The sequence below is a fragment of the Oncorhynchus gorbuscha genome, linkage group LG15 (assembly GCF_021184085.1).
Source record: "Oncorhynchus gorbuscha isolate QuinsamMale2020 ecotype Even-year linkage group LG15, OgorEven_v1.0, whole genome shotgun sequence".
Lineage (NCBI taxonomy): Eukaryota > Metazoa > Chordata > Actinopteri > Salmoniformes > Salmonidae > Oncorhynchus > Oncorhynchus gorbuscha.
This window is the reverse complement of record NC_060187.1, coordinates 9,380,799-9,404,880: the sequence shown is the minus strand read 5'-3', so window position 1 is coordinate 9,404,880 and position 24,082 is coordinate 9,380,799. Positions and strand designations below refer to the sequence as shown.

The 24,082-nt window shown below is 45.2% G+C and overlaps 2 protein-coding genes across 2 annotated transcripts; both read left to right on the top strand.

Annotated features, from left to right (window-relative positions):
- Positions 1-5,935: 5,935 nt before the first annotated feature.
- LOC123997484 (phospholipase A and acyltransferase 4-like) lies at positions 5,936-15,872 on the top strand. The gene is made up of 4 exons (XM_046301768.1): positions 5,936-5,984; positions 11,538-11,634; positions 15,296-15,573; positions 15,674-15,872. Exons 1-4 carry the CDS (start codon positions 5,961-5,963, stop codon positions 15,779-15,781), a joined length of 507 nt encoding a protein of 168 aa, XP_046157724.1. The 5' UTR covers positions 5,936-5,960; the 3' UTR covers positions 15,782-15,872.
- Positions 15,873-18,601: 2,729 nt separating this feature from the next.
- On the top strand, positions 18,602-21,428 carry LOC123997384 (phospholipase A and acyltransferase 4-like). The gene is made up of 4 exons (XM_046301550.1): positions 18,602-18,755; positions 18,983-19,079; positions 20,849-21,126; positions 21,230-21,428. The coding sequence occupies exons 1-4, from the start codon at positions 18,732-18,734 to the stop codon at positions 21,335-21,337; spliced, it is 507 nt and encodes a 168-aa protein (XP_046157506.1). The 5' UTR covers positions 18,602-18,731; the 3' UTR covers positions 21,338-21,428.
- Positions 21,429-24,082: the final 2,654 nt, after the last annotated feature.

Sequence of the window (24,082 nt, the reverse complement as noted above, 5' to 3'; positions counted from 1 at the left end):
TCTTTCTTGTTTATTTTTACAGAGCTCAAGTCGATAATTTATAGTTTATTTTGGATGACTTTAGCTGGTCTACAGTATACAGTCTGTAATGGTAGGATGACTTTAGCTGGTCTATAGTATACAGTCTTGTAATGAATGGTAGGATGACTTTAGCTGGTCTACAGTATACAGTCTTGTAATGGTAGGATGACTTTAGCCGGTCTATAGTATACAGTCTAGATGGTCTATAGTATACAGTCTTGTAATGGTAGGATGACTTTAGCTGGTCTATAGTATACAGTCTTGTAATGGTAGGATGACTTTAGCCGGTCTATAGTATACAGTCTAGCTGGTCAATAGTAAACGGTCTTGTAATGGTATGATGACTTTAGCTGGTCTATAGTATACAGTCTTGTAATGGTAGAATGACTTTAGCTGGTCTACAGTATACAGTCTTGTAATGGTAGGATGACTTTAGCCGGTCTATAGTATACAGTCTAGCTGGACTATAGTATACAGTCTTGTAATGGTAGGATGACTTTAGCTGGTCTACAGTATACAGTATTGTAATGGTAGGATGACTTTAGCTGGTCTATAGTATACAGTCTTGTAATGGTAGGATGACTTTAACAGGTCTATAGTATACATTCTTGTAATGGTAGGATGACTAGCTGGTCTATAGTATACAGTCTTGTAATGGTAGGATGACTTTAGCTGGTCTACAGTATGATCAGTCTTTGTAATGGTAGGATGACTTTAGCTGGTCTATAGTATACAGTCTTGTAATGGTAGGATGACTTTAGCTGGTCTATAGTATACAGTCTTGTAATGGTAGGATGACTTTAACAGGTCTATAGTATACATTCTTGTAATGGTAGGATGACTAGCTGGTCTATAGTATACAGTCTTGTAATGGTAGGATGACTTTAGCTGGTCTAGAGTATACAGTCTAGCTGATCTATAGTATACAGTCTTGTAATGGTAGGATGACTTTAGCTGGTCTACAGTATACAGTCTTGTAATGGTAGGATGACTTTAGCTGGTCTATAGTATACAGTCTTGTAATGGTAGGATGACTTTGGCTGGTCTAGTCTTGTAATGGTAGGATGACTTTATGTATACAGTCTTGTAATAGTAGGATGACTTTAGCTGGTCTATAGTATACAGTCTTGTAATGGTAGGATGACTTTAGCTGGTCTATAGTATACAGTCCTGTAATGGTAGGATGACTTTAGCTGGTCTATAGTATACAGTCTTGTAATGGTAGGATGACTTTAGCTGGTCTATAGTATACAGTCTTGTAATGGTAGGATGACTTTAGCTGGTCTATAGTATACAGTCCTGTAATGGTAGGATGACTTTAGCTGGTCTATAGTATACAGTCTTGTAATGGTAGGATGACTTTAGCTGGTCTACAGTATACAGTCTGTAATGGTAGGATGACTTTAGCTGGTCTATAGTATACAGTCCTGTAATGGTAGGATGACTTTAGCTGGTCTATAGTATACAGGCTTGTAATGGTAGGATGACTTTAGCTGGTCTATAGTATACAGTCTTGTAAAGGTAGGATTACTTTAGCTGGTCTATAGTATACAGTCCTGTAATGGTAGGATGACTTTAGCTGGTCTACAGTATACAGTATTGAAATGGTAGGATGACTTTAGCTGGTCTATAGTATACAGTCTTGTAATGGTAGGATGACTTTAGCTGGTCTATAGTATACAGTCTAGCTGGTCAATAGTAAACAGTCTTGTAATGGTAGGAGGACTTCAGCTGGTCTACAGTATACAGTCTGTAATGGTAGGAGGACTTCAGCTGGTCTACAGTATACAGTCTGTAATGGTAGGATGACTTTAGCTGGTCTATAGTATACAGTCTGTAATGGTAGGAGGACTTCAGCTGGTCTATAGTATACAGTCTGTAATGGTAGGAAGACTTTAGCTGGTCTATAGTATACAGTCTGTAATGGTAGGAGGACTTTAGCTGGTCTATAGTATACAGTCTGTAATGGTAGGAGGACTTCAGCTGGTCTATAGTATACAGTCTGTAATGGTAGGATGACTTCAGCTGGTCTATAGTATACAATCTGTAATGGTAGGATGACTTCAGCTGGTCTACAGTATACAGTCTGTAATGGTAGGTGGACTTCAGCTGGTCTATAGTATACAATCTGTAATGGTAGGATGACTTCAGCTGGTCTATAGTGTACAGTCTGTAATGGTAGGATGACTTTAGCTGGTCTATAGTATACAGTCTGTAATGGTAGGAGGACTTCAGCTGGTCTATAGTATACAGTCTGTAATGGTAGGAAGACTTTAGCTGGTCTATAGTATACAGTCTGTAATGGTAGGAGGACTTTAGCTGGTCTATAGTATACAGTCTGTAATGGTAGGAGGACTTCAGCTGGTCTATAGTATACAGTCTGTAATGGTTGGATGACTTCAGCTGGTCTATAGTATACAATCTGTAATGGTAGGATGACTTCAGCTGGTCTAGTATACAGTCTGTAATGTCTTCAGCTGGTCTATAGTATACAATCTGTAATGGTAGGATGACTTCAGCTGGTCTATAGTGTACAGTCTGTAATGGTAGGATGACTTTAGCTGGTCTATAGTATACAGTCTTGTAATGGTAGGATGACTTTAGCTGGTCTATAGTATACAGTCTTGTAATGGTAGGATGACTTTAGCTGGTCTACAGTATACAGTCCTGTAATGGTAGGATGACTTTAGCTGGTCTATAGTGTACAGTCCTGTAATGGTAGGATGACTTTAGCTGGTCTATAGTGTACAGTCTTGTAATGGTAGGATGACTTTAGCTGGTCTACAGTATACAGTCTGTAATGGTAGGATGACTTTAGCTGGTCTATAGTATACAGTCTTGTAATGGTAGGATGACTTTAGCTGGTCTATAGTATACAGTCTTGTAATGGTAGGATGACTTTAGCTGGTCTATAGTATACAGTCCTGTAATGGTAGGATGACTTTAGCTGGTCTATAGTATACAGTCTTGTAATGGTAGGATGACTTTAGCTGGTCTATAGTATACAGTCTTGTAATGGTAGGATGACTTTAGCTGGTCTATAGTATACAGTCCTGTAATGGTAGGATGACTTTAGCTGGTCTATAGTATACAGTCTTGTAATGGTAGGATGACTTTAGCTGGTCTACAGTATACAGTCTTGTAATAGTAGGATGACTTTAGCTGGTCTATAGTATACAGTCTTGTAATAGTAGGATGACTTTAGCTGGTCTATAGTATACAGTCTTGTAATGGTAGGATGACTTTAGCTGGTCTATAGTATACAGTCTTGTAATAGTAGGATGACTTTAGCTGGTCTATAGTATACAGTCTTGTAATGGTAGGATGACTTTAGCTGGTCTATAGTATACAGTCTTGTAATGGTAGGATGACTTTAGCTGGTCTATAGTATACAGTCTTGTAATGGTAGGATGACTTTAGCTGGTCTATAGTATACAGTCCTGTAATGGTAGGATGACTTTAGCTGGTCTATAGTATACAGTCTTGTAATGGTAGGATGACTTTAGCTGGTCTATAGTATACAGTCTTGTAATGGTAGGATGACTTTAGCTGGTCTACAGTATACAGTCTTGTAATGGTAGGATGACTTTAGCTGGTCTATAGTATACAGTCTTGTAATGGTAGGATGACTTTAGCTGGTCTATAGTATACAGTCCTGTAATGGTAGGATGACTTTAGCTGGTCTATAGTATACAGTCTTGTAATGGTAGGATGACTTTAGCTGGTCTATAGTATACAGTCTTGTAATGGTAGGATGACTTTAGCTGGTCTATAGTATACAGTCCTGTAATGGTAGGATGACTTTAGCTGGTCTATAGTATACAGTCTTGTAATGGTAGGATGACTTTAGCTGGTCTACAGTATACAGTCTTGTAATGGTAGGATGACTTTAGCCGGTCTATAGTATACAGTCTAGCTGGTCTATAGTATACAGTCTTGTAATGGTAGGATGACTTTAGCTGGTCTATAGTATACAGGCTTGTAATGGTAGGATGACTTTAGCTGGTCTACAGTATACAGTCTTGTAAAGGTAGGATTAGTTTAGCTGGTCTATAGTATACAGTCCTGTAATGGTAGGATGACTTTAGCTGGTCTACAGTATACAGTATTGAAATGGTAGGATGACTTTAGCTGGTCTATAGTATACAGTCTTGTAATGGTAGGATGACTTTAGCTGGTCTATAGTATACAGTCTAGCTGGTCTATAGTATACAGTCTTGTAATGGTAGGATGACTTTAGCTGGTCTATAGTATACAGGCTTGTAATGGTAGGATGACTTTAGCTGGTCTACAGTATACAGTCTTGTAAAGGTAGGATTACTTTAGCTGGTCTATAGTATACAGTCCTGTAATGGTAGGATGACTTTAGCTGGTCTACAGTATACAGTATTGAAATGGTAGGATGACTTTAGCTGGTCTATAGTATACAGTCTTGTAATGGTAGGATGACTTTAGCTGGTCTATAGTATACAGTCTAGCTGGTCAATAGTAAACAGTCTTGTAATGGTAGGAGGACTTCAGCTGGTCTACAGTATACAGTCTGTAATGGTAGGAGGACTTCAGCTGGTCTACAGTATACAGTCTGTAATGGTAGGATGACTTTAGCTGGTCTATAGTATACAGTCTGTAATGGTAGGAGGACTTCAGCTGGTCTATAGTATACAGTCTGTAATGGTAGGAAGACTTTAGCTGGTCTATAGTATACAGTCTGTAATGGTAGGAGGACTTTAGCTGGTCTACAGTATACAGTCTGTACTGGTAGGATGACTTTAGCTGGTCTATAGTATACAGTCTGTAATGGTAGGAGGACTTCAGCTGGTCTATAGTATACAGTCTGTAATGGTAGGAAGACTTTAGCTGGTCTATAGTATACAGTCTGTAATGGTAGGAGGACTTCAGCTGGTCTATAGTATACAGTCTGTAATGGTAGGAGGACTTCAGCTGGTCTACTTGTAATGCTTTAGGTCTATAGTATACAGTCTGTAATGGTAGGAGGACTTCAGCTGGTCTATAGTATACAGTCTGTAATGGTAGGATGACTTTAGCTGGTCTATAGTATACAGTCTGTAATGGTAGGAGGACTTCAGCTGGTCTATAGTGGTCTGTAATGGTAGGAAGACTTTAGCTGGTCTATAGTATACAGTCTGTAATGGTAGGAGGACTTTAGCTGGTCTATAGTATACAGTCTGTAATGGTAGGAGGACTTCAGCTGGTCTATAGTATACAGTCTGTAATGGTAGGATGACTTCAGCTGGTCTATAGTATACAATCTGTAATGGTAGGATGACTTCAGCTGGTCTACAGTATACAGTCTGTAATGGTAGGTGGACTTCAGCTGGTCTATAGTATACAGTCTGTAATGGTAGGATGACTTTAGCTGGTCAATAGTATACAGTCTGTAATGGTAGGATGACTTCAGCTGGTCTATAGTATACAGTCTGTAATGGTAGGAGGACTTCAGCTGGTCTACTATATACAGTCTGTAATGGTAGGAGGACTTCAGCTGGTCTACTATATACAGTCTGTAATGGTAGGAGGACTTCAGCTGGTCTACAGTATACAGTCTGTAATGGGAGGACTTCAGCTGGTCCATAGTATACAGTCTGTAATGGTAGGATGACTTTAGCTGGTCTATTTGATCATATCTAGACAAAGCGTTCTGCTGTGATCTACCCTGAAGGAGCAGAGTCAAGACTTGCCTTATTCATTCTTTAATAAATGGTTAAACATATTTGTTCGAGGTGTTTCCTTTCTGAAGTAGTGATTATGTAGAAAACATTTACTTGAGAAACAAACATTCTTAGCCAGAGGTAGAGCTAGTTGCAAGAACGCTCGGGTCTCAAAGAGTTAAGTTGAATAACAGGATGTTAGTGTTGGACCTTGTCATATAAGGGCGATGCTTTTCCTTCACGAGACACAACCCACAGTGAGACATTCACATGCAAACCAGGAGTCCGACCACAGTAAGTACTGTTGCTGATCCTTGACTAATACTAATTTATAATAATCAACATGTTATGCAGGTGAATGAGGACCCAAAAGCAACTTAACAGAAACAGAGTTTATTCCAGTTTTAACAAAAAACGATTAATCCTGAATTCTTTCACTGGTAATGTCCAAACAGGAATAACTGAAATCCTCTAATCAGTAGAGTGGAACAACAGGAGATGCGACCACAGACTGCAGGTCGCTTCGGGTTGGCGCAGGCCGTAGCTGATAGAGACACCTGCTCACACGCAACATCTGAAGAAGGCAAAAACACGACAGGACGGAACAAGGACACAGTACAGCAAACAAGGATCCGACAAGGACAGAAGCGGAATCAGAGGGAGAAATAGGGACTCTAATCAGAGGGCAAAATAGGGGACAGGTGTGAAAGAGTAAACGAGGTAGTTAGGAGAATGAGGAACAGCTGGGAGCAGGAACGGAACGATAGAGAGAGAGAGAGAGAGAGAGAGAGAGGAGAGAGAGATAGAGAAAGGGAAAGAACCTAATAAGACCAGCAGGGGGAAACGAATAGAAGAGAAAGCACAGGGACAAGACATGACAATCTATGACAAAACATGACAGTACCCCCCCACTCACCGAGCGCCTCCTGGCGCACTCGAGGAGGAACCCTGGCGGCAACGGAGGAAATCATCGATCAACGAACGGTCCAGCACGTCCCGAGATGGAACCCAACTCCTCTCCTCAGGACCGTACCCCTCCCAATCCACTAAGTACTGGTGACCACGTCCCCGAGAACGCATGTCCATGATCTTCCGTACCCTGTAAATAGGTGCGCCCTCGACAAGGATGGGGGGGGGGGGGGCGAACGGGGGCGCGAAGAAAAGGCTTGACACAGGAGACATGGAAGACTGGGTGGACGCGACGAAGATGTCGCGGAAGAAGAAGTCGCACTGCGACAGGATTAACGACCTGAGAAATACGGAACGGACCAATGAACCGCGGAGTCAACTTGCGAGGAGCTGTCGTAAGGGGAAGGTTACGAGTGGAAAGCCACACTCTCTGACCGCGACAATACCTAGGACTCTTAATCCTACGTTTATTGGCGGCTCTCACAGTCTGCGCCCTATAACGGCAAAGTGCAGACCTGACCCTCCTCCAGGTGCGCTCACAACGTTGGACAAAAGCCTGAGCGGAGGGAACGCTGGACTCGGCGAGCTGGGACGAGAACAGAGGAGGCTGGTACCCAAGACTACTCTGAAAAGGAGATAGCCCGGTAGCAGACGAAGGAAGCGAGTTGTGAGCGTATTCTGCCCAGGGGAGCTGTTCTGCCCAAGACGCAGGGTTTCGAAAAGAAAGGCTGCGTAATATGCGACCAATCGTCTGATTGGCCCGTTCTGCTTGACCGTTAGACTGGGGATGAAAACCGGAAGAGAGACTGACGGAAGCACCAATCAAACGACAGAACTCCCTCCAAAACTGAGACGTGAATTGCGGACCTCTGTCCGAAACGGCGTCTAACTGGAGGCCATGAATTCTGAACACATTCTCAATGATGATTTGTGCCGTCTCCTTAGCAGAAGGAAGCTTAGCGAGAGGAATAAAATGAGCCGCCTTAGAGAACCTATCGACAACCGTTAGAATCACAGTCTTCCCCGCTGACGAAGGCAGACCGGTAATAAAGTCTAAGGCGATGTGAGACCATGGTCGAGAAGGAATGGGAAGTGGTCTGAGACGACCGGCAGGAGGAGAGTTACCTGACTTAGTCTGCGCGCAGTCCGTGTCACGCTCCTGAGTAGGCCACCAAAACCGCTGGCGAATAGAAGCAAGCGTACCCCGAACGCCGGGGTGGCCAGCTAACTTGGCAGAGTGAGCCCACTGAAGAACAGCCAGACGAGTAGAAACAGGAACGAAAAGAAGGTTACTAGGACAAGCGCGCGCGACGGAGTGTGAGTGAGTGCTTGCTTTACCTGTCTCTCAATTCCCCAGACAGTCAACCCGACAACACGCCCTTCAGGGAGAATCCCCTCGGGGTCGGTAGAAGCTACAGAAGAACTGAAGAGACGGGATAAAGCATCAGGCTTGGTGTTCTTAGTACCCGGGCGATAAGAAATCACGAACTCGAAACGAGCGAAAAACAACGCCCAACGAGCTTGACGCGCATTGAGTCGTTTGGCAGAACGGATGTACTCAAGGTTCTTATGGTCAGTCCAAACGACAAAAGGAACGGTCGCCCCCTCCAACCACTGTCGCCATTCGCCTAGGGCTAAGCGGATGGCGAGCAGTTCGCGGTTACCCACATCATAGTTGCGTTCCGACGGCGACAGGCGATGAGAAAAATACGCGCAAGGATGGACCTTATCGTCAGAATGGGAGCGCTGGGACAGAATGGCTCCCACGCCCACCTCTGAAGCGTCAACCTCGACAATGAATTGTTTAGTGACGTCAGGAGTAACAAGGATAGGAGCGGATGTAAAACGCTTCTTGAGGAGATCAAAAGCTCCCTGGGCGGAACCGGACCACTTAAAGCACGTCTTGACAGAAGTAAGGGCTGTGAGAGGGGCTGCCACTTGACCGAAATTAGGAATGAAACGCCGATAGAAATTCGCGAAACCTAGAAAGCGCTGCAACTCGACACGTGACTTAGGGACGGGCCAATCGCTGACAGCATGGACCTTAGCGGGATCCATCTGAATGCCTTCAGCGGAAATAACAGAACCGAGAAATGTGACGGAGGAGACATGAAAGGCGCACTTCTCAGCCTTCACATAGAGACAATTCTCTAAAAGGCGCTGGAGTACACGTCGAACGTGCTGAACATGAATCTGGAGTGACGGTGAAAAAATCAGGATATCGTCAAGGTAAACGAAAACAAAGATGTTCAGCATGTCTCTCAGTACATCATTCACTAATGCCTGAAAGACAGCTGGAGCATTAGCGAGACCGAACGGCAGAACCCGGTATTCAAAATGCCCTAACGGAGTGTTAAACGCCGTTTTCCACTCGTCCCCCTCCCTGATGCGCACGAGATGGTAAGCGTTACGAAGGTCCAACTTAGTAAAGAACCTGGCTCCCTGCAGAATCTCGAAGGCTGACGACATAAGGGGAAGCGGATAACGATTCTTAACCGTTATGTCATTCAGCCCTCGATAATCCACGCAGGGGCGCAGGGTACCGTCCTTCTTCTTAACAAAAAAAACCCCGCTCCGGCGGGAGAGGAAGAATTCACAACGGTACCGGCGTCGAGAGAAACAGACAGATAATCTTCGAGAGCCTTACGTTCGGGAGCCGACAGAGAGTATAGTCTACCCCGGGGGGGAGTGGTCCCCGGAAGGAGATCAATACAACAATCATACGACCGGTGAGGAGGAAGGGAGGTGGCTCTGGACCGACTGAAGACCGTGCGCAGATCATGATATTCCTCCGGCACTCCTGTCAAATCACCAGGTTCCTCCTGAGAAGAGGGGACAGAAGAAACAGGAGGGATAGCAGACATTAAACACTTCACTTGACAAGAAACGTTCCAGGATAGGATAGAATTACTAGACCAATTAATAGAAGGATTATGACATACTAGCCAGGGATGACCCAAAACAACAGGTGTAAAAGGTGAACGAAAAATCAAAAAGGAAATGGTCTCACTGTGGTTACCAGATACTGTGAGGGTTAAAGGTAGTGTCTCACATATGATACTGGGGAGGAGACTACCATCCAAGGCGAACATGGGCGTGGGCTCCCCTAACTGTCTGAGAGGAATGTCATGTTTCCGAGCCCATGCTTCGTCCATAAAACAACCCTCAGCCCCAGAGTCTATCAAGGCACTGCAGGAAGCTGCCGAACCGGTCCAGCGTAGATGGACCGACAAGGTAGTACAGGACCTTGATGGAGAGACCTGAGTAGTAGCGCTCACCAGTAGCCCTCCGCTTACTGATGAGCTCTGGCTTTTACTGGACATGAAATGACAAAATGTCCAGCAGAACCGCAATAGAAGCAGAGGCGGTTGGTGATTCTCCGTTCCCTCTCCTTAGTCGAGATGCGAATACCTCCCAGCTGCATGGGCTCAATACCTGAGCCAGTGGGAGGAGATGGTTGAGATGCGGAGAGGGGGAACACCGTTAACGCGAGCTCTCTTCCACGAGCTCGGTGACGAAGATCTACCCGTCGTTCTATGCGGATGGCGAGTGCAATCAAAGAATCCACGCTGGAAGGAACCTCCCGGGAGAGAATCTCATCCTTAACCTCAGCGTGGAGTCCCTCCAGAAAACGAGCGAGCAACGCCGGCTCGTTCCAGTCACTGGAGGCAGCAAGAGTGCGAAACTCTATAGAGTAATCCGTTATGGATCGATCACCTTGACATAGGGAAGCCAGGGCCCTGGAAGCCTCCTTCCCAAAAACTGAACGATCAAAAACCCGTATCATCTCCTCTTTAAAGTTCTGATACTCGTTAGTACACTCAGCCCTTGCCTCCCAGATAGCTGTGCCCCACTCCCGAGCCCGTCCAGTAAGGAGTGATATGACCTAGGCGATCCGAGCTCTCTCTCTTGAGTATGTGTTGGGCTGGAGAGAGAACACAATATCACACTGGGTGAGAAAGGAGCGGCACTCAGTGGGCTGCCCAGAGTAAACACGGTGGGTTATTAACTCTTGGTTCCGGAGACTCGGAAGACCAGGAAGTAGCTGGTGGCTCGAGACGGAGATTCTGAAACTGTCTTGAGAGGTCGGAGACCTGAGCGGCCAGGGTCTCAACGGCATGACGAGCAGCAGACAATTCCTGCTCGTGTCTGCCGAGCATCGCTCCCTGGATCTCGACGGCTGAGTTGCGAGGATCCGTAGTCGCTGGGTCCATTCTTGGTCGGATCCTTCTGTTATGCAGGTGAATGAGGACCCAAAAGCGACTTAATAGAAACAGAGTTTATTCCAGTTTTAACAAAAAACGATTAATCCTGAATTCTTTCACTGGTAATGTCCAAACAGGAATAACTGAAATCCTCTAGTCAGTAGAGGGGAACAACAGGAGATGCGACCACAGACTGCAGGTCACTTCGGGTTGGCGCAGGCCGTAGCTGATAGAGACACCTGCTCACACGCAGCATCTGAAGAAGACAAAAACACGACAGGACGGAACAAGGACACAGCACAGCAAACAAGGATCCGACAAGGACAGAAGCGGAAACAGAGGGAGAAATAGGGACTCTAATCAGAGGGCAAAATAGGGGACAGGTGTGAAAGAGTAAACGAGGTAGTTAGGAGAATGAGGAACAGCTGGGAGCAGGAACGGAACGATAGAGAGAGAGAGGGAGAGAGATAGAGAAAGGGAAAGAACCCAATAAGACCAGCAGGGGGAAACGAATAGAAGAGAAAGCACAAGGACAAGACATGACAATCTATGACAAAACATGACACAACAGTACCATAAAAGGAGTTTGTGTGTGTGAACATGTTTAACTATACTTGTGGGGACCAGATTTAGGGTTAGGGGTTTAAGAAAATAGGTTAGTAAAACAGGACTGTGTGTGTGGTGGGGGGGGGTGTTACATAATGACATGTCTTCTTACCCACCTTATTCTTAGATGGAGATTGGTGACATGATTGAGCTCAACAGAGGTCAATACAAACACTGGGCTCTGTACATTGGACATGGAAAGGTCATCCAGTTGGTAACTCCAGGTATGATGTTTTTCTGGAAATGTTTTTGTTGTAGCCGATATTCCAATTCCAGAATTGGGGCAGGGTGTAAACATCATCTGAAGTCAAATGTTAACAATACTGGCCCAATGCTCTAACCACTAGACTACCTGCTACCCCTAACAGCAGAGTACTGGCCCAATGCTCAAACCACTAGACTACCTGCTGCCCCTAACAACAGAGTACTGGCCCAATGCTCTAACCACTAGGCTACCTGCTGCCCCTAACAGCAGAGTACTGGCCCAATGCTCTAACCACTAGACTACCTGCTGCCCCTAACAACAGAGTACTGGCCCAATGCTCTAACCACTAGACTACCTGCTACCCCTAACAGCAGAGTACTGGCCCAATGCTCTAACCATTAGACTACCTGCTGCCCCTAACAGCAGAGTACTGGCCCAATGCTCTAACCACTAGACTACCTGCTGCCCCTAACAGCAGAGTACTGGCCCAATGCTCTAACCATTAGACTACCTGCTGCCCCTAACAGTAGAGTACTGGCCCAATGCTCTAACCACTAGACTACCTGCTGCCCCTAACAGCAGAGTACTGGCCCAATGCTCTAACCACTAGACTACCTGCTGCCCCTAACAGCAGAGTACTGGCCCAATGCTCTAACCACTAGACTACCTGCTACCCCTAACAACAGAGTACTGGCCCAATGCTCTAACCACTAGGCTACCTGCTGCCCCTAACAACAGAGTACTGGCCCAATGCTCTAACCACTAGACTACCTGCTGCCCCTAACAGCAGAGTACTGGCCCAATGCTCTAACCACTAGACTACCTGCTGCCCCTAACAGCAGAGTACTGGCTGCTCTAACCACTAGACTACCTGCTGCCCCTAACAGCAGAGTACTGGCCCAATGCTCTAACCACTAGACTACCTGCTACCCCTAACAGCAGAGTACTGGCCCAATGCTCTAACCACTAGACTACCTGCTACCCCTAACATCAGAGTACTGGCCCAATGCTCTAACCACTAGACTACCTGCTGCCCCTAACAGTAGAGTACTGGCCCAATGCTCTAACCACTAGGTTTCCCCCGGCCCGAACAGCAGAGTACTGGCCCAATGCTCTAACCACTAGGCTACCTGCTGCCCCTAACAGCAGAGTACTGGCCCAATGCTCTAACCACTAGACTACCTGCTACCCCTAACAGCAGAGTACTGGCCCAATGCTCTAACCACTAGACTACCTGCTACCCCTAACAGCAGAGTACTGGCCCAATGCTCTAACCACTAGGCTACCTGCTGCCCCTAACAGCAGAGTACTTGCCCAATGCTCTAACCACTAGACTACCTGCTACCCCTAACAGCAGAGTACTGGCCTAATGCTCTAACCACTAGACTACCTGCTACCCCTAACAGTAGAGTACTGTCCCAATGCTCTAACCACTAGACTACCTGCTGCCCCTAACAACAGAGTACTGCTGCTAACCACTAGACTACCTGCTACCCCTAACAGCAGAGTACTGGCCCAATGCTCTAACCATTAGACTACCTGCTGCCCCTAACAGCAGAGTACTGGCCCAATGCTCTAACCACTAGACTACCTGCTGCCCCTAACAGCAGAGTACTGGCCCAATGCTCTAACCATTAGACTACCTGCTGCCCCTAACAGTAGAGTACTGGCCCAATGCTCTAACCACTAGACTACCTGCTGCCCCTAACAGCAGAGTACTGGCCCAATGCTCTAACCACTAGACTACCTGCTGCCCCTAACAGCAGAGTACTGGCCCAATGCTCTAACCACTAGACTACCTGCTACCCCTAACAACAGAGTACTGGCCCAATGCTCTAACCACTAGGCTACCTGCTGCCCCTAACAACAGAGTACTGGCCCAATGCTCTAACCACTAGACTACCTGCTGCCCCTAACAGCAGAGTACTGGCCCAATGCTCTAACCACTAGACTACCTGCTGCCCCTAACAGCAGAGTATTGGCCCAATGCTCTAACCACTAGACTACCTGCTGCCCCTAACAGCAGAGTACTGGCCCAATGCTCTAACCACTAGACTACCTGCTACCCCTAACAGCAGAGTACTGGCCCAATGCTCTAACCACTAGACTACCTGCTACCCCTAACATCAGAGTACTGGCCCAATGCTCTAACCACTAGACTACCTGCTGCCCCTAACAGTAGAGTACCCCAATGCTCTAACCACTAGCCCCCGGCCCGAACAGAGAGTACTGGCCCAATGCTCTAACCACTAGGCTACCTGCTGCCCCTAACAGCAGAGTGGCCCAATGCTCTAACCACTAGACTAACCCCTAACAGCAGAGTACTGGCCCAATGCTCTAACCACTAGACTACCTGCTACCCCTAACAGCAGAGTACTGGCCCAATGCTCTAACCACTAGGCTACCTGCTGCCCCTAACAGCAGAGTACTTGCCCAATGCTCTAACCACTAGACTACCTGCTACCCCTAACAGCAGAGTACTGGCCTAATGCTCTAACCACTAGACTACCTGCTACCCCTAACAGTAGAGTACTGTCCCAATGCTCTAACCACTAGACTACCTGCTACCCCTAACAGCAGAGTACTGGCCCAATGCTCTAACCACTAGACTACCTGCTACCCCTAACAGCAGAGTACTGGCCCAATGCTCTAACCACTAGACTACCTGCTGCCCCTAACAGCAGAGTACTGGCCCAATGCTCTAACCACTAGACTACCTGCTGCCCCTAACAGTAGAGTACTGGCCCAATGCTCTAACCACTAGACTACCTGCTGCCCCTAACAACAGAGTACTGGCCCAATGCTCTAACCTCTAGACTACCTGCTACCCCTAACAGCAGAGTACTGGCCCAATGCTCTAACCACTAGACTACCTGCTACCCCTAACAGCAGAGTACTGGCCCAATGCTCTAACCACTAGACTACCTGCTGCCCCTAACAGTAGAGTACTGTCCCAATGCTCTAACCACTAGACTACCTGCTACCCCTAACAGCAGAGTACTGGCCCAATGCTCTAACCACTAGACTACCTGCTACCCCTAACAGCAGAGTACTGGCCCAATGCTCTAACCACTAGACTACCTGCTGCCCCTAACAGCAGAGTACTGGCCCAATGCTCTAACCACTAGACTACCTGCTACCCCTAACAGTAGAGTACTGGCCCAATGCTCTAACCACTAGACTTCCTGCTACCCCTAACAGCAGAGTACTGGCCCTAACCACTAGACTACCTGCTATACTGCTCTCTAACCACTAGACTACCTGCTGCCCCTAACAGTAGAGTACTGGCCCAATGCTCTAACCACTAGACTACCTGCTACCCCTAACAGTAGAGTACTGGCCCAATGCTCTAACCACTAGACTACCTGCTACCCCTAACAGCAGAGTACTGGCCCAATGCTCTAACCACTAGACTACCTGCTGCCCCTAACAGTAGAGTACTGGCCCAATGCTCTAACCACTAGACTACCTGCTGCCCCTAACAGCAGAGTACTGGCCCAATGCTCTAACCACTAGACTACCTGCTGCCCCTAACAGCAGAGTACTGGCCCAATGCTCTAACCACTAGACTACCTGCTGCCCCTAACAGCAGAGTAAAACTGATATCTGAATATGGTCGATAGTCAGTTTCTTTATTTCTCATCATCAAAACACACCTTTTATTTCCTCCTGTTTTGTAGATCGACCTTCAAAAGTAGCTTTCTGCAGTTTTAGCTCATCCAGCGGCAGTGTTGCCTGTAAAGGCACGATTACAATAGAGACATTACAGGATGTGACAGCAGGGAATCCTTACAAAATCAACAACTACCTGGATGACCAGTACAAACCAAGGAGGACTGACGTCATTATGGGGGATGTGGACAAAATGAGAGGCAGCACAATAAAATATAACCTCCTTGGAAACAACTGCGAGCATTTTGTTACTTTCCTCCGTTACGGCAAATCAGAGTCCAAACAGGTAGCCATGACAGTATAATGAGAGAATATTCTCATGAATGTTTTTCATGATGAGATACACTCCATATTCATTTGTATTCTGCTTGTCTTTTTCCTTACAGGCAGATGACTTCCTGAATAATGTGTTAGCTGGTACTGCAGGCGTGCTTGGTGTACTGACTGCTGTTGCTGCTTCTACAGCTAATGCAGCAAACACACTTAGTAAATAATTTCTTGGGTCATTCATGAGTCCATGGAGAATGTCAGTAATGCAGAATGTTGTGTATTGTCTAATGAATAAAGGACCATCTCAAAGACCAATGTGGTTGTGTGGTCATTTTTCATTCAAATCAAACAGAATATTAAATTAATATACCACCCTTTATATTACTTAAAAATTGTTATGGGCTTAACAAAAGAAGACACCTGTACAATGTCAGATACAGTTGAAATGTATTCCATGTTGAGGTTTCCTCCCAATATTAGGCTTTCTATATACATCACAGAAAACTGAAATATAACAAACAGGTTGACATGGAAACAATGGATTTTCTGCAGTTTCAAAAAATATATGTTTATTAGTTATTACATCATGAAACACATGAACATTCCACCCATGAGGCCACTAGAGGGCGATTGACTGCAGGAACAGGATCTATGTAGAATCCTCCCATACAGTTCATGTTTATCATATATTCTGTTATAAAGTATTAGCCCCGTTTTTACTTTTAGGGACAGATTGCAGGAACCAGATTACATCTCCTCCTGGATTTAAAAGCATTGTTAATGGATAATCTCTATTGAAATTGATTGTTAATCCAGGACTAGACTTAATATGGGTCTGTGAAACCTGCACTTTAATGTTCTGAGCTTGTTCCTTGAATGGATACAGTAAGATACAGTTGAAGTCGGAAGTTTACATACACTTGGGTTGGAGTCATTAAAACTTGTTTTTCAACCACTCCACATATTTCTTGTTAACAAACTATAGTTTTGGCAAGTCGGTGAGGACATATACTTTGTGCATGACACAAGTACTTTTTCCAACAATTGTTTAGAGACATATTATTTCCCTTATAAATCACTGTATCACAATTCCAGTGGGTCAGAAGTTTACATACACTAAATTGACTGTGCCTTTAAACAGCTTGGGAAATTCCAGTAAATGATGTCATGGCTTTAGAAGCATCTGATAGGCTAATTGACATAATTTTAGTCCATTTGGAGGTGTACCTGTGGATGTATTTCAAGGCCTACCTTCAAACTCAGTGCCTCTTTGCGTGACATCATGGGGAAAATCAAGAGAAATCAGCCAAGACCTCAGAATTGTAGCCCTCCACAAGTCTGGTTCTTCCTAGGGAGCAATTTTCAAATGACTGCAGGTACCGCGTTCATCTGTACAAAAAATAGTATGCAGGGATAAACACCATGGGACCACGCAGCCGTCATACTGCTAAGGAAGGAGACACGTTCTGTCTCCTAGAGATGAAAGTACAAGTGCAAATCAATCCCAGAACAACAGCAAAGGGCCCTGTGAAGATGCTGGAGGAAACGGGTTCAAACGTATCTATATCCACAGTAAAACGAGTCCTATATCAACATTACCTGAAAGGCTGCTCAGCAAAGAAGAAGCCACTTCTCCAAAACCACCATTAAAAAATACAGACTACAGTTTGCAACTACACATGGGGGCAAAGATCGTACTTTTTGGAGAAATGTCCTCTGGTCTGATGAAACAAAACTAGAACTATTTGGCCATATATACAATCGTTATGTTTGGAGGAATAAGGGGGATGATTGCAAGCTAAAGAACACCATCCCAACCATGAAGCATGGGGGTTTGACCCAAGTAAAAAAATTAAGGCAATGCTACCAAATACTAATTGAGTGTATGTTATCTTCTGACCCACTGGGAATATGATGAAAGATATTAAAGCTGAGATAAATCATTGTCCCTGCTTTTATTTTGACATTTTATATTCTTAAAATAAAGTGGTGATCCTTACTGAGCTAAAACAGGGAATATTTACTAGGATTAAAAATGTCAGGAATTGTGAAAAAACGGAGTTTAAATGTATTTGGCTAAGGTGTATGTAAACTTCCGACTTCGACTGTAGGAGAACAGGTTTTTGATGACATCATCCCACGTGAATGATGCATTGCTGCCTTTGGGCCAATTAGTGTAATTTTGTAAATGACTGATCTCTATGGCAAGACACATCATTCATCCAAGTTCCCTCACAATCAGGCCAGTGGTGTCTGAAATATTGCGTGTGACTAACGTATGTACAGTTGATTACTATGGCAACCCCCATTGACAGGGTTTGCAACATGTGTGCCAAGTGTTGTTACAATACGAATATCCTTGACTGATTTATATGCATTTGTGCCAGACCACGCCCACTTTCAGCACAAGCAACCGTTCCGGAACACAGTGGCTTGGTGTCAGGGTGCAGACATACCAGAAGTCTATGAAAGGCATGACATCACAGTCCAACACAGAGCATATCCCTTGAGATGTTACAACAGCTCACCCCAAATTCCGCCTCCACAATTCCCCCGTTGACGCTATAGAAACCATAAGCATCACCATATATGATGTCTCTGAGCTGTTGTCAGACAGAATTTAAAGTTGTCATTTTACACAGAATGTGGCTCCTGAAAGGTAACATAATAACAATTTGTGGAAAAGGGAGGTTTTTAGGGATCAGAGCCATTTCAATGACAGTAGTTACTATCATCTCCAATAAGGCCATTTTGATCGCCTATAGAGGGTGACACAGTGACAAATGGCTACCGGGACAATTTGCATTGTCCCTCCACCCCCATTTTAACACTGCTGCTACTTTGTTTTTTACTATAATCTCCAATAAGGCCATTTTGAGCCACAATAAAGGGTGACACAGTGACGAGATCTGTCAGGTCATTCAAGTTTACTTCTGTGGTCACATGACCATCTGTTGGAGGGAAGATACTTGTTTCACACAATCTCCTTACCAACAGACTCAGCAACCCCATTGGAATCCCCCCCCCCCCCTAACCAAGCCAGAGGTAGAGCTAGTTGCAAGAACGCTCAGGTCTCAAAGAGTTAAGTTGAATAACAGGATGTTAGTTTTGGACCTTGTCATATAAGGGCGATGCTTTTTCTTCACGAGACACAACCCACAGTGAGACATTCACATGCAAACCAGGAGTCCGACCACAGTAAGTACTGTTGCTGATCCTTGACTAATACTAATTTATAATAATCAACAGTACCATAAAAGGAGTTTGTGTGTGTGTGAACATGTTTAACTATACTTGTGGCGACCAGATTTAGGGTTAGGATTAGTGTGGAAGAAAATAGGTTTGTAAAACAGGACTGTGTGTGTGTGTGTGGGGGGGGGGGGGTGTTACATAATTACATGTCGTCTTACCCACCTTATTCTTAGATGGAGATTGGTGACATGATTGAGATAAACAGAGTTCAATACAAACACTGGGCTCTGTACATTGGACATGGAAAGGTCATCCAGTTGGTAACTCCAGGTATGATGTTTTTCTGGAAATGTTTTTGTTGTAGCCGATATTCCAATTCCAGAATTGGGGCAGGGTGTAAACATCATCTGAAGTCAAATGTTAACAGTACTGGCCCAATGCTCTAACCACTAGACTACCTGCTACCCCTAACAGTAGAGTACTGGCCCAATGCTCTAACCACTAGACTACCTGCTGCCCCTAACAGTAGAGTACTGGCCCAATGCTCTAACCACTAGACTACCTGCTGCCCCTAACAGCAGAGTACTGGCCCAATGCTCTAACCACTAGACTACCTGCTACCCCTAACAGCAGAGTACTGGCCCAATGCTCTAACCACTAGACTACCTGCTACCCCTAACAGTAGAGTACTGGCCCAATGCTCTAACCACTAGACTACCTGCTACCCCTAACAGCAGAGTACTGGCCCAATGCTCTAACCACTAGACTACCTGCTACCCCTAACAGTAGAGTACTGGCCCAATGCTCTAACCACTAGACTACCTGCTACCCCTAACAGTAGAGTACTGGCCCAATGCTCTAACCACTAGACTACCTGCTACCCCTAACAGTAGAGTACTGGCCCAATGCTCTAACCACTAGACTACCTGCTACCCCTAACAGCAGAGTACTGGCCCAACGCTCTAACCACTAGACTACCTGCTACCCCTAACAGTAGAGTACTGGCCCAATGCTCTAACCACTAGACTACCTGCTGCCCCTAACAGCAGAGTACTGGCCCAATGCTCTAACCACTAGACTACCTGCTACCCCTAACAGTAGAGTACTGGCCCAATGCTCTAACCACTAGACTACCTGCTGCCCCTAACAGCAGAGTACTGGCCCAATGCTCTAACCACTAGACTACCTGCTGCCCCTAACAGCAGAGTACTGGCCCAATGCTCTAACCACTAGACTACCTGCTACCCCTAACAGTAGAGTACTGGCCCAATGCTCTAACCACTAGACTACCTGCTACCCCTAACAGTAGAGTACTGGCCCAATGCTCTAACCACTAGACTACCTGCTGCCCCTAACAGCAGAGTACTGGCCCAATGCTCTAACCACTAGACTACCTGCTGCCCCTAACAGCAGAGTACTGGCCCAATGCTCTAACCACTAGACTACCTGCTACCCCTAACAGCAGAGTACTGGCCCAATGCTCTAACCACTAGACTACCTGCTACCCCTAACAGCAGAGTACTGGCCCAATGCTCTAACCACTAGACTACCTGCTGCCCCTAACAGCAGAGTACTGGCCCAATGCTCTAACCACTAGACTACCTGCTGCCCCTAACAGCAGAGTACTGGCCCAATGCTCTAACCACTAGACTACCTGCTGCCCCTAACAGCAGAGTACTGGCCCAATGCTCTAACCACTAGACTACCTGCTGCCCCTAACAGCAGAGTACTGGCCCAATGCTCTAACCACTAGACTACCTGCTGCCCCTAACAGCAGAGTACTGGCCCAATGCTCTAACCACTAGACTACCTGCTACCCCTAACAGCAGAGTACTGGCCCAATGCTCTAACCACTATGCTGGCCCAATGCTCTAACCACTAGACTACCTGCTGCCCCTAACAGTAGAGTACTGGCCCAATGCTCTAACCACTAGACTACCTGCTACCCCTAACAGCAGAGTACTGGCCCAATGCTCTAACCACTAGACTACCTGCTGCCCCAACAGCAGAGTAAAACTGATATCTGAATATGGTCGATAGTCAGTTTCTTTATTTCTCTCATCATCAAAACACACCTTTTATTTCCTCCTGTTTTGTAGATGGACCTTCAAAAGTAGCTTTCTGCAGTTTTAGCTCATCCAGCGGCAGTGTTGCCTGTAAAGGCACGATTACAATAGAGACATTACAGGATGTGACAGCAGGGAATACTTACAAAATCAACAACTACCTGGATGACGAGTACAAACCAAGGAGGACTGACGTCATTATGGGGAATGTGGACAAAATGAGAGGCAGCACAATAAAATATAACCTCCTTGGAAACAACTGCGAGCATTTTGTTACTTTCCTCCGTTATGGCAAATCAAAGTCCAAACAGGTAGCCATGACAGTATAATGAGAGAATATTCTAATTAATGCTTTGCTTGAGGAGATGCACTCCATTTTAATTATTATTTTTCTTTTTGTATTTTTCCTTATAGGCAGATGACTTCCTGAATAATGTGTTAGCTGGTACTGCAACTGTGCTTGGTTTACTGACTGCGGTTGCTGCTTCTACAGCTGCTGCAGCAAGCACACTTAGTAAATAATTTCTTGGGTCATTCATGAGTCCATGGAGAATGTCAGTAATGCAGAATGTTGTGTATTGTCTAATGAATAAAGGACCATCTCAAAGACCAATGTGGTTGTGTGGTCATTTTTCATTCAAATCAAACAGAATATTAAATTAATATACCACCCTTTATATTATTTAAAAATTGTTATGGGCTTAACAAAAGAAGACACCTGTACAATGTCAGATACAGTTGAAATGTATTCCATGTTGAGGTTTCCTCCCAATATTAGGCTTTCTATATACATCACAGAAAACTGAAATATAACAAACAGGTTGACATGGAAACAATGGATTTTCTGCAGTTTCAAAAAATATATGTTTATTAGTTATTACATCATGAAACACATGAACATTCCACCCATGAGGCCACTAGAGGGCGATTGACTGCAGGAACAGGATCTATGTAGAATCCTCCCATACAGTTCATGTTTATCATATATTCTGTTATAAAGTATTAGCCCCGTTTTTACTTTTAGGGACAGATTGCAGGAACCAGATTACATCTCCTCCTGGATTTAAAAGCATTGTTAATGGATAATCTCTATTGAAATTGATTGTTAATCCAGGACTAGACTTAATATGGGTCTGTGAAACCTGCACTTTAATGTTCTGAGCTTGTTCCTTGAATGGATACAGTAAGATACAGTTGAAGTCGGAAGTTTTACATACACTTGGGTTGGAGTCATTAAAACTTGTTTTTCAACCACTCCACATATTTCTTGTTAACAAACTATAGTTTTGGCAAGTCGGTGAGGACATATACTTTGTGCATGACACAAGTACTGTTTCCAACAATTGTTTAGAGACATATTATTTCCCTTATAATTCACTGTATCACAATTCCAGTGGGTCAGAAGTTTACATACACTAAATTGACTGTGCCTTTAAACAGCTTGGGAAATTCCAGTAAATGATGTCATGGCTTTAGAAGCATCTGATAGGCTAATTGACATAATTTTAGTCCATTTGGAGGTGTACCTGTGGATGTATTTCAAGGCCTACCTTCAAACTCAGTGCCTCTTTGCGTGACATCATGGGGAAAATCAAGAGAAATCAGCCAAGACCTCAGAATTGTAGCCCTCCACAAGTCTGGTTCTTCCTAGGGAGCAATTTTCAAATGACTGCAGGTACCGCGTTCATCTGTACAAAAAATAGTATGCAGGGATAAACACCATGGGACCACGCAGCCATCATACTGCTAAGGAAGGAGACACGTTCTGTCTCCTAGAGATGAAAGTACTTTGGTGCGAAAAGTGCAAATCAATCCCAGAACAACAACAAAGGACCCTGTGAAGATGCTGGAGGAAACAGGTTCAGAAGTATCTATATCCACAGTAAAACGAGTCCTATATCAAATCAAATCAAAATCAAATCAAATGTATTTTTTTAGCCCTTTGTACTTCAGCTGATATGTCAAATTGCTGTACAGCAACCCAGCCTAAAACCCCAAACAGCAAGCAATGCAGGTGTAGAAGCACGGTGGCTAGGAAAAACTCCCTAGAAAGGCCAAAACCTAGGAAGAAACCTAGAGAGGAACCAGGCTATGTGGGGTGGCCAGTCCTCTTCTGGCTGTGCCGGGTGGAGATTATAACAGAACATGGCCAAGATGTTAAAATGTTCATAAATGACCAGCATGGTCAAATAATAATAATCACAGGCAGAACAGTTGAAACTGGAGCAGCAGCATGGCCAGGTGGACTGGGGACACCAAGGAGTCATCATGTCAGGTAGTCCTGAGGCATGGTCCTAGGGCTCAGGTCTTCCGAGAGAGAGAGAGAAAGAAAGAAAGAAAGAAAGAAAGAAAGAAAGAAAGAGAGAATTAGAGAGAGCATACTTAAATTCACACAGGACACCGGATAGGACAGGAGAAGTACTCCTGATATGACAAACTGACCCTAGCCCCCCGACACATAAACTACTGCAGCATAAATACTGGAGGCTGAGACAGGAGGGGTCAGGAGACACTGTGGCCCCATCCAATGACACCCACGGACAGGGCCAAACAGGAAGGATATAACCCCACCCACTTTGCCAAAGCACAGCCCCCACACCACTAGAGGGATATCTTCAACCACCAACTTACCATCCTGAGACAAGGCCGAGTATAGCCCACAAAGATCTCCGCCACGGCACAACCCAAGGGGGGGGCGCCAACCCAGACAGGAAGTTCACATCAGTGACTCAACCCACTCAAGTGACGCACTCCTCCTAGGGACGGTATGAAAGAGCCCTAGTAAGCCAGTTACTCAGCCCCTGTAATAGAGTTAGAGGCAGAGAATCCCAGTGGACAAAGGGGAACCGGTCAGGCAGAGACAGCAAGGGCGTTTCGTTGCTCCAGAGCCTTTCCGTTCACCTTCACACTCCTGGGCCAGACTACACTCAATCATATGACCCACTGCAGAGATGAGTCTTCAGTAAAGACTTAAAGGTTGAGACCGAGTTTGCGTCTCTCACATGGGTAGGCAGACCATTCCATAAAAATGGAGCTCTATAGGAGAAAGCCCTGCCTCCAGCTGTTTGCTTAGAAATTCTAGGGACAATTAGGAGGCCTGCGTCTACGTGTAGGTATGTATGGCAGGACCAAATCAGAGAGATAGGTAGGAACAAGCCCATGTAATGCTTTGTAGGTTAGCAGTAAAACCTTGAAATCAGCCCATGCCTTGACAGGAAGCCAGTGTAGGGAGGCTAGCACTGGAGTAATATGATCACATTTTTTGGT

Bases quoted from the DNA above. Each gene is read 5' to 3' on its own strand.
- LOC123997484 (XM_046301768.1), top strand. From the start codon at position 5,961: ATGCAAACCAGGAGTCCGACCACA. The intron at 5,985-11,537 runs GTAAGTACTGTT...CCTTATTCTTAG, and splicing joins AAACCAGGAGTCCGACCACA to ATGGAGATTGGTGACATGAT. The intron at 11,635-15,295 runs GTATGATGTTTT...CCTGTTTTGTAG, and splicing joins CATCCAGTTGGTAACTCCAG to ATCGACCTTCAAAAGTAGCT.
- LOC123997384 (XM_046301550.1), top strand. From the start codon at position 18,732: ATGCAAACCAGGAGTCCGACCACA. The intron at 18,756-18,982 runs GTAAGTACTGTT...CCTTATTCTTAG, and splicing joins AAACCAGGAGTCCGACCACA to ATGGAGATTGGTGACATGAT. The intron at 21,127-21,229 runs GTAGCCATGACA...TTTTCCTTATAG, and splicing joins GCAAATCAAAGTCCAAACAG to GCAGATGACTTCCTGAATAA.